This window comes from Netta rufina, assembly GCF_964035555.1.
Source record: "Netta rufina genome assembly, chromosome: 19".
In the NCBI taxonomy this organism is placed as follows: Eukaryota; Metazoa; Chordata; class Aves; order Anseriformes; family Anatidae; genus Netta; species Netta rufina.
In genome coordinates this window covers 493,193-502,100 of record NC_140143.1, presented here as the reverse complement: position 1 = coordinate 502,100, position 8,908 = coordinate 493,193, and the positions used below count along the sequence as shown (strand labels likewise).

The 8,908-nt window shown below is 70.7% G+C and overlaps 1 protein-coding gene across 2 annotated transcripts; it reads left to right on the top strand.

Moving 5' to 3' along the window:
- The first annotated feature begins 73 nt into the window (after window positions 1-73).
- USP36 (ubiquitin specific peptidase 36) lies at window positions 74-8,791 on the top strand. 2 transcript variants are annotated; one of them, XM_084298228.1, is made up of 20 exons: window positions 74-163; window positions 502-761; window positions 846-1,058; window positions 1,563-1,673; window positions 1,921-2,023; window positions 2,407-2,474; window positions 2,868-2,938; window positions 3,243-3,325; window positions 3,540-3,651; window positions 3,891-4,031; window positions 4,156-4,256; window positions 4,517-4,655; window positions 4,796-5,425; window positions 6,034-6,161; window positions 6,658-7,161; window positions 7,314-7,459; window positions 7,559-7,669; window positions 7,843-7,958; window positions 8,046-8,178; window positions 8,260-8,791. In XM_084298228.1, exons 2-19 carry the CDS (start codon window positions 515-517, stop codon window positions 8,175-8,177), a joined length of 3,156 nt encoding a protein of 1,051 aa, XP_084154354.1. In that variant the 5' UTR covers window positions 74-163; window positions 502-514; the 3' UTR covers window position 8,178; window positions 8,260-8,791. The 2 variants fall into 2 exon arrangements, with proteins under 2 accessions (XP_084154354.1, XP_084154353.1); XM_084298227.1 differs by having other exon boundaries at window positions 7,556-7,669.
- The last annotated feature ends 117 nt before the right edge of the window (window positions 8,792-8,908 follow it).

Genomic DNA, 8,908 nt, shown 5'->3' with positions numbered 1-8,908 from the left:
CAGGGGCGGGGCGTACCGGGGCGCGGGCGGAGGCTGCGCGCGCTGGGGGCGGGGCCGTTGCGGTGCCCGCCCCCCGGAGGGGCGGAGCCTGGGGGCCGGAAGGGCTCCCGCGGGCAGCGCCCCGTGGAGGCGGTGACACGTGCGGGCCGCCGGGACCCGGATGGTGCGCGGGGACCGGGGGGGGGGGGGAGCGGGACCGGGGCCGCGGGGGCGGGGCGGGACCGGCACCGGGAGCGGGAACCGGATCGGGATCCGGATCCGGATCCGGATCGGGGCTGGGATCGGGGCCCGGACGAGGCCGGGAGGCGCCGCGGGCGCTGTCCCTGCGCGGTCCCGGCCGGAGCCGCCGGTAGCGGCCGAGCCGCACGTGGCGGGAGGGACGGGGCCGGGGCCGGGGCCGGGCGGTGGCGGCGCCGCTGCTGAAGGTCGCGGGCGGCGGCCCCGGGCCCCCCTTCGGGCCTAGGCCGCGGCCGGGCCCCGCTGAGCGCCCCCCTCCCTTAGCCCGGCCCCCGCCATGCCCATCGTGGAGAAGCTCCGCGAGGCGCTGAAGCCGGGCCGCCGGGAGCAGGGCGAGGACGCGGAGCTGGGCCGGCTGCTGGCCGCCTCGGCCAAGAAGGTGCTGCTGCAGAAGATCGAGTTCGAGCCCGCCAGCCGCGGCCCGGGGCAGCCGGAGGGGCTGCGGGGCAAGTACCTGCTGCTCAACCCCCGGCCGCCGCCCGCCCCGCCGCGCACAGCCCCCGAGGGGCCGCCCGGGAGGCAGGGTACGTGGGGGCACCGGGATGGGGGGTGGGGGGGGCTGCCCGGTGCCCCCCACCCGCCGCTCATCCCCCTCCCGGTGCCCGCAGGCGGTGAGCATGGGCCGGGGGACGGGGTCCCCGCGCCGCAGAAGGTGCTGTTCCCCGCGGAGCGCCTGTCCCTGAGGTGGGAGCGGGTGTTGCGGGTGGGCGCCGGGCTGCACAACCTGGGCAACACGTGCTTCCTCAACGCCACCCTGCAGTGCCTCACCTACACGCCGCCCCTCGCCAACTACCTGCTGTCCAAGGAGCACGGCCGCGCCTGTGAGTGGGGGGCTCAGCCCCGGGGGGGGTTGGAGGGGGGGAGCAGCGCTCACGCATCCCGGTCCTGGGCTGTGCTCAGCACCCCTGTGTGCAGCCCTGCCTGTGGGTGTGTGGGGGTCCGGTTTTGCCTCCCCGTCCCCCAAATGCCCCTTTCTGTCCCCGCACACCGCTGCGTGCAGCCCGCTCAGGGCCGGGGCAGCTCCGTGTCCTCGCGGCTCTGCTGGGACCCCTGGGTCCCATGGGGGCTGCTGGGGACTGGGGGCTGGGGGCTGCACACAGCACAGCCCGCGCGGGGCCATTTGTGGTCGGGTTCGCTGTGCCAGCCCGGGCTGTGCTGCTCCCTGTCACCTGGGCTGCTCCCGCGCTCTGCTGTAGCAGGGAGCTCCCAAGCAGGGCTCGCAGTCGTGCTCCCAGTGCACTGGAGCAGAGATTCCCCTTCCCCTGCGCTGCCTCCATCCCTCCCGCGTTGTTCCCAATGTCCTTTCTTCTCCCCTCCTGCTCCAGGTCACCACGGAGGCTTCTGCATGATGTGCGTTATGCAGAATCACCTGATCCAGGCTTTTGCCAACAGCGGCAACGCCATCAAGCCGGTGTCCTTCATCCGAGACCTCAAGAGTAAGGATGCCTGCCCCCCCCGCCCCCCCCCGCAGCCTCCCTCCCACAGCTGCGCTCGCCGGCGCTGACTAACGCATGAGCAGAGCCTCAGACCGGGGCAGGTCCCGGCGGGAGCTCTCCCGAGATGAGTCACGGAGCCGACCGGGTGCCCCAGCACCATGTGGGGCTGCCCCTGCCGCCGGCGCGAGCCTGCCTGGGTCGTGCTGGGGGTGTTGGAGGCCGGGAGCTGATGGCTGTCTCCCTGCAGAGATCGCCCGGCATTTCCGCTTCGGCAGCCAGGAGGATGCGCACGAGTTCCTGCGCTACACCATCGATGCCATGCAGAAGGCCTGCCTCAACGGCTGCACCAGGTACCGGGGGGCAGCGGGAGGTGGCTGTGCTGCAGCCCCAGGTGCTGTGGCTGCCGGGGGGTCCGGCCGTGCTGCATGGTGCAGCCCCCGTTGGTGGCCATGGGGGAGCAGCTCTCCCCTGAGCCCTCAGTCCCAGCATGGTGGCATCTCCTCTGTCTGCAGCACCGGGCTCTGAGCTCCAGCCAGGTCGGCTGTGCCTGGGGGGTGTCCTGTGCCTGCAGCCTGGGCCTCTGGGCTCCCCCCAGAAAGGCTGCAGCGTCCTCGAGCTCCCCACAGGCCGGGCAGGGGTCGGGGCTGTGCTGCTGCAGCGCCTGGGGACACGGCGGCCCTTTAGGGGCGCCCCTTGTGCAGGGGCGGTGTGAGACCCGTGGCTTCTTCCCCAGGTTGGATCGCCAGACCCAGGCCACGACGCTGGTTCACCAGATCTTCGGCGGCTACCTGCGCTCCCGTGGTGAGTCCGTGGCTTCAGGAGCACGGCTCGCTGGTACCCCGAGAGCCTGGCACTAGGAATCTTTGGGGGAAAACAGCTAAACCGGAGTGAATTACCCAGAACTGCAGCCCTACGCTCGTGCTGTGCCCGTGGGTCTCGGCCCCTGCTGTGGCAGTGCAGGAAGCCGCTGGCTGCGGGCCCCTGGCTCGTTGTTACCCGGCAGAGGAGCCGGGGTTTGCAGCTGTCTGGTGACGCTTGCTGTGCCAGCGAGTGGTGGCACTGCCAGCCTGCCTCCCCGCCAGCTGCGGGCACACAGCGGGGGCCTGGCGCTGAATTCCTGGTGCCCAGGAGGGGGGAGCCCTGCAGCTGCTGTGGGCGCAGAGCTGTGAGCGCTCCCTGCTGCTTCCTTTGCAGTGAAGTGCTCAGTGTGCAAGAGCGTCTCGGACACCTACGACCCCTACCTGGACGTGGCGCTGGAGATCAGGGTACGTCAGAGGGGTGGGATGAGCTCTGCTCTTGGAGGGGGTGCTGCTTCTGCAGCTGCAACAGTGCTGTTCTCACACAAACGTCACGGCACCGTGCAAGCAAGAGGGGAGCAGCAGCTGCAGTGCTGCCTTCCCTGCGGGGCAGTGCCCTCAGCTGGAGCGGGGCCGTGGCCTCTGCTGGGGCTCGGAGCACCGGGCAGCTGCGGTGGTGGTGGGCTCCCAGTTTGGTGTCCCCTCGGGGCACTCAGCCGTGCTGTAGCCTGGACAGCCCACCCATTCCCTGAGCTCTGCTCTGTCCCTGCAGCAAGCTGCAAACATCGTGCGGGCGCTGGAGCTGTTTGTGAAGTCAGACATGCTGAGCGGGGAGAACGCCTACATGTGTGCACGGTGAGCCAGGGCTGCGGGGGGGAGCAGGGGGAGGCTGCTGCAGAGCGGGGGCAGCCCTGGCTGAGGCACGGGACACGAGGCCCCAGAGCCTGCAATGGAGCTGTTCCTGCTCCCACTGCCTCCCCTCACGGCCGTGAGCCATGCGGTTTGCCCCTTGGCCCTGGCTAGTAGTCAGGGTGGAGTAGTTTGTGTAGCCTGAGCCCTTTCTCTACAGGTGCAAGAAGAAGGTGCCAGCCAGCAAACGTTTCACCATCCACCGGGCTTCCAACGTCCTCACGCTCTCGCTGAAACGCTTTGCTAACTTCAGCGGAGGCAAAATCACAAAGGTGAGAGCTCGGCGGGCCCCCAGCCCGAGGCCCTGCTGGCCAGAGCGGCGTGAGGGGTCCTGTGAGGGGTCCTGTGAGGGGTCCTGTGAGGGGTCCCGTGCGCAGCTTGAGCTGAGCTGCAGCCCAGCAGCCTTTCCCCAGCGGTGCTGGGTCCCCTCCCTCGAGAGATGGGCCCGTAGGGCAGCCGGAGCTGCTTTTGCTCTGGCAAGAAAGATTGCTGAGACGCCCTCTCCCCGCAGGACGTGGGGTACCCCGAGTTCCTGAACATCCGCCCCTACATGTCTCAGAACAACGGGGACCCCGTCATGTACGGGCTGTACGCGGTGCTGGTGCACTCGGGATACAGCTGCCACGCCGGGCACTACTACTGCTACGTGAAGGTGAGCCCAGGCTGCTCCCCGGCACCCCTCTGGCTCTGCTCCTGGGTCCCTGTGGGTGCTCAGCGGGTGTACATGGCCCGGGGGGGCCCTGGGCAGGGCCTGACCCCCCTCTGCTCTCCCTCAGGCCAGCAACGGGCAGTGGTATCAGATGAACGACTCCCTGGTCCACTGCAGCAACATCAAGGTGGTCCTCAACCAGCAGGCCTACGTGCTCTTCTACCTGAGGTGAGGTGCCCTGCGCCGCCTGGCCCCGCACCCTGCCCTTCAGCGGCTCTCCTGTCTTGTGGGGCCAGGCCGGCAGCGTGTGCCCCGTGTTGTGGGGTGCACGGGCTGGGATGGGTGTGGGGGGAGAGGTCTGGGGCTGGTCAGGGGTCCTGTGAGGATGAGGAGCACGTTGCTGCCTCTGAGCTGCTGCCTCCTGCTGCTCCTGTACGCATCTGAGATGAGCCCCCTGGTTTTGAGCCCCTGTGCTCTGCCTTCTCCAGAATCCCCAGCCCCAGGAAGGGCTCCGATGGGGCCATTGCCAAAGCCAGCTGCAGCCTGCCCAGCCGCCCGGCCTCCGTCTCTGACCAGATCAGGAAAAGCTCAACCAACGGGCCCCTGCCGTCACCGCTGCTGGGCCGGGTGAGTCCCAGGGGCTGCTGCCGGGTGGGGAGAGGGCCCTGGGGAGGGTCCCGTGGCGCCCAGCCTGCCAAGGGAGCGGGGGCAGCGTCACCGTGTCCCTTCAGCGTCACCGCTGAAGTTCCCCGTTCCTCCTCACCCAGAGACCGGAGGTGCTGCCGGGCAAGAAGCTGCCGGGGCCGGAGGAGGTCGGGGTCCCGGTGGCCCGCGGTGCGCCGGGCACGGGGCCGAAGCTGCTGAACGGATGCACCCCGCCGAGGCCGCCCGCTGCGTCCCCGTCACCCAAGCTGCCCCTCAGAGCCACCCAGGCAGCCGCAGCGCCCACCGAGGACGTGACCCGGAGGCCCAAGAAGCCGCCGTCCTCCCCGCAGCAGCCTCAGGCGCCCAGGGCAGCTCAGGGCCCCGGCAGCACGGCCAGGCCTGCGGCGGATCTGCCCCGGCAGAGCTCCGGGGACAGCAAGCAGCCACCCACATCGCCACAGCCCGGCCCCGGCACTCCGGAGCGGGGCTCCTGCAGGAGCAGCACCACCAGCCCGGCACACAGCGCGGCGGGGGACCTGGCCAAGGCGCCCCAGAAAGCCAAAACCGCAGCGGGAGGCTTCTGCCCCTCTGAGGACACGGACTGTGGCGCGGAGCTCCCCGCCGAGCCCGCCGGCCTCGAAGACTCCAAGGTGGTGAAACCGAAATCCTCCCAGCTGGGCAGCGCGGCGGGGGAGCCGGGCAGCACCATGTCACCGCCCCCGGCCAAGAAGCTGGCGCTCTCTGCCAAAAAGGTGAGTCTGGGCCTCGGGGTGTCACCGGGTGCCGGGTGCCCCCCGCGTTGGGTGCGTGTGCTCGGGGAGGCGCGGAGGCAGCGCTCGTGAAGCTGGGGTTGGTGTGGGAGAGCCCCCCCGGTCCCAGGGCTGGCTCCTGCCCTCCTGCTGGGGCAGGGCGCGGGGCCAGGCCCCTGCTGCTGTTGACGGGTGGTTGGCGACCCCGAGCCCCGCAGGGAAGCAGCTCCTTCCCTCCTTCCTCGCTCGAGGGAGCGCGTCCCGGTGCTGGGCGCATCTCGGTGGGGTGGGGGGGGACCTGCGGCTCTCCAGCTGCAGGGCTGCCCCTGCCTGGCCGATGGCGTGGGGGGGGGTCCCTGGGTGCTGCCCTGCAGCCCGGGGCCTCGTGCTGGGGTTTTTGTGCTTTTAAATTTCCTTCCTTCCTTTTTTTCCTTTGTGCTTCTAACTGAGAACACTTCTGATTCTTCTTCTACCACCCCCCCACTTTCCTCCCCCCCGTCTGTGTCTGTTCCCCTCCCCTTTCTCTGGGCTCCCCTTTTTATTTTCTCCTCTTGGCTCTCGGAAACCTTTTCGTTAGACCACCAAGTTTTTATTTATGTCGATAACTGCAGGGCAGCACCCCGCGGAGGGCGAGCGGAAGTGACCGCCGCGCGCAGCCTCACCCGCCACCCGCCGGCCACTCCTTCCCCACGACCACCACCCACCCCGACTCCTCTCCCTGGCCTCTCGGCAAGCCCAGGTAAGCGCACGGGGGGGCTCCCGGACTCCCCCACGACACCGAAGCCAGCGGCAGCCCCGGAGCTGGTCCTGGAGCTGGTCCTGCGGCGCTGGTCCCGTGTGGCAGCTGGCCGGGGGCACCTTGGCACCCGTGTCCCTCGTCCCCAGGCTGTCGGGGCTCGTTCTGAGCCCCAGAATCGGGGCAGTTTCTCTGATTTGGCACAAGGCAGGCACTCTGCAGGCTCTGGCCGTGTGTTACTGTCCCATGGCATCGGGAGGCACCAGCCTGGTCTGGATCTTGTTCTGGGGCTCCCTTGCACCCTGTGCTGTGGCAGCACTCACCCCGTCCTAATTGTGCTTGCAGCTGCCCCGGAGCAGCTCTGCCATGGGTTTCTTGGCTTCATGGCTCAGGTGGTGCCCGTTGGGTGCCTGTGCACCTCGGGTGGGGAGGCAGCGGGGGGGGCTCCTGCTCCTGCCTTGGCTTTCAGAACACGTCAGCCTCTCTTTCTGTCCCTCAGGCTGTCCTCATCTGCTCTCAAACTGCCAAACCCCGAAAAGCCCACCTTCAGCTTCGCCCCCAGCTCAGCCCCTCGGCTCCCGGCCTCCCCCCTGACCAACGGTTCCACGGCCCCCTCCTCGCACCCCCGTCCTGCCTGCGGCGGGGAGCACGGGCCCGGCCACAGCCACCCCGCTCCCCTCAAGAAGAAGCATCGCAAGCAGCACCCTGAAGCAGGCGGCAGCCCCTGCGCTCTGGCTGTGAACGGCAAGGACGAAGCCTGCAGCCCCCCCAAGAAGAGGAGGAACGTGGCTCAGGAGGGCTCGCTGTCCCCTGCGGGGAGGGGGGCGGCCGCTGCAGATGCTGCTGGGGGCCGGGAGGAGCAGCAGAGCCGCCCCAAGCAGCAAACATCAGCCCCCGGCTGCTTCCCGGGCACGGAGCCTGTGCCCCCGCTCAAGAAGAAGAAGAAGAAGAGGCGGCTGCAGGAGACGGAGGAGCGCTGCCTCGGGACGCTGCCCTCGGGCAGGTGAGGGGATGGGGGGTCGGGGGGTGCTGACCCACTCTGCGGGCAGCTCCCCCCAGCACACAGCACACCTGGCCCAGGCAGGGGCTCCTTGCTCCTATTGCCCCTTCCCCGGGGCTGTCCCAGGCCGAGCTAAGGCGTGCTGCCCTCCCCAGCTCCAGGAGGGCCGAGGCAGAGCCCTGGCAGACGAAGCAGCAGAGCCCGGGGCCCGGCCCCGCAGAGAGCGAGCATCGGAAGCGCAAACGCAGGGAAAGCCTGGGCAGCCCCCCCGCGGAGCAGGAGGCTGCCCCCAGCGCCCCAGGTACGGCCGCGTGCCCCTGCCCTGCAGGAATGATCCCTGGGGGGGGGGACACAGGACAGCCCCATAGCTTGTCCTTACCCCGTGCTCTTCCTGCAGCAGCACCGAGTGCCTGGGGCAGCCCTGGCCCTGGCAGCCCCCCCCGCAGCCAGGAGCGCAGCGTGGTGCAGGAGCTGCTCAGGAACTCCTTGGACAAGGCTTACGGCAAGCAAGGTACCGCACCTGGGGGGCTGGGGGGGGCACGCAGCCCCCAGGTCCTGCCCCAGATGGGGGCAGAGCGGCCATGGGGGGGCTCCTGGAGCTGGGTGCTGCTTGTTTTTTGGGGGGGGGAGGTGGCAGCGAGGAGCCCGGGGCCCTGCTGGTGCTGAGGGGGGGTCTCTTTGCAGTGCTGACGTGGGGGGGCGAGCTGTCGGCCGTCAGCCAGGACGCCATCCGGGACGCGGCCTGGGCCCGCAGCGAGACCGTCATCGACGAGTGGGACGAGGAGTTCGACCGAGGGAAGGTGAGCGCTGGCTGCGCCCCCGGGGGCTGGCGGGGGGCTGCAGGACCCCCCCCATCCTGACCCCAGAGCCTTCCTCCCGCTGCACAGGTGAAGAAGGTGAAGAAGCTGAGGCGGGAGCGGCGGCGGCACCTCAACCCCTTCCAGCAGCTGCAGAGCAGGAGAAACTTCTGGGCCGTGACACACCCGGCCAAGGTGGCCAGCCTCAGCTACCGGCTCTGAGGTGGGCTGGGGGGGCTGGGGGGGGCTGGGGGGGGCAGCTGTGCCCCCAGGGGTGCTAACGCTGCTGCTGCTTCCCCCCCAGGTGCCGATCGCAGCCACCGGAGCAGCGCTGGGCCCAGCCCCGAGGAGCAGCGCGGGGGTCCTGGAGCTGCGCCCCCCTGGGGTTGGGGGGGGGGGCTGGCCTGCAGTGAGCGGACCCCCCCTGGGTGGGTGCTGCTGCGGGGGGGCTCGGTGCAGCCCCAGCCCTGGGCAGCTCCTGGGTCCCCCCCCCCCCCTTGGGGGTCCCTGCACCCCTGGGGGCTGGGGGCTTCCCTCCAGGACCCCTGGGGGGGGGGGGCTCTGCCTGGTTGGGGGGGCCCCGGCCCTGCTGTGCCTTCCCCAGCCCCCGGTCTGGGACCCCCCCGGGCCTCCCCCTCCACCCGTCCTTGCTGGGACCCCCTGGGTACCCCCGGCCCCCCCCGGACCCCTCCTGCCCCCCCGGGACCCCGGGGCTGTGCCCGCTGCAGGCAGCCTGCGCCCCCCCGTGTGCCCCGGGGCTGTTGGGGGGGGGCTGCCCCCTCCTGTCCTCCCCCGTCCCGTGGGGGTTTGGGGGGGGGGGGGCACATCCCGAGCCCCCGGACCGTGCCCCCCCCCCGTGGAGCCGCCCCCCCCGCAATAAAACCGCGACCGACAGCGAGCCGAGTGCTGGGGGCGGGGCCTGCGCCGGAGGGGGCGGGGTTTAGGGAGGGAGG

Bases quoted from the DNA above. Each gene is read 5' to 3' on its own strand.
- USP36 (XM_084298227.1), top strand. From the start codon at position 515: ATGCCCATCGTGGAGAAGCTCCGCGAGGCGCTGAAGCCGGGCCGCCGG. The intron at 2,939-3,242 runs GTACGTCAGAGG...CTGTCCCTGCAG, and splicing joins ACGTGGCGCTGGAGATCAGG to CAAGCTGCAAACATCGTGCG. The intron at 7,162-7,313 runs GTGAGGGGATGG...TGCCCTCCCCAG, and splicing joins GGGACGCTGCCCTCGGGCAG to CTCCAGGAGGGCCGAGGCAG.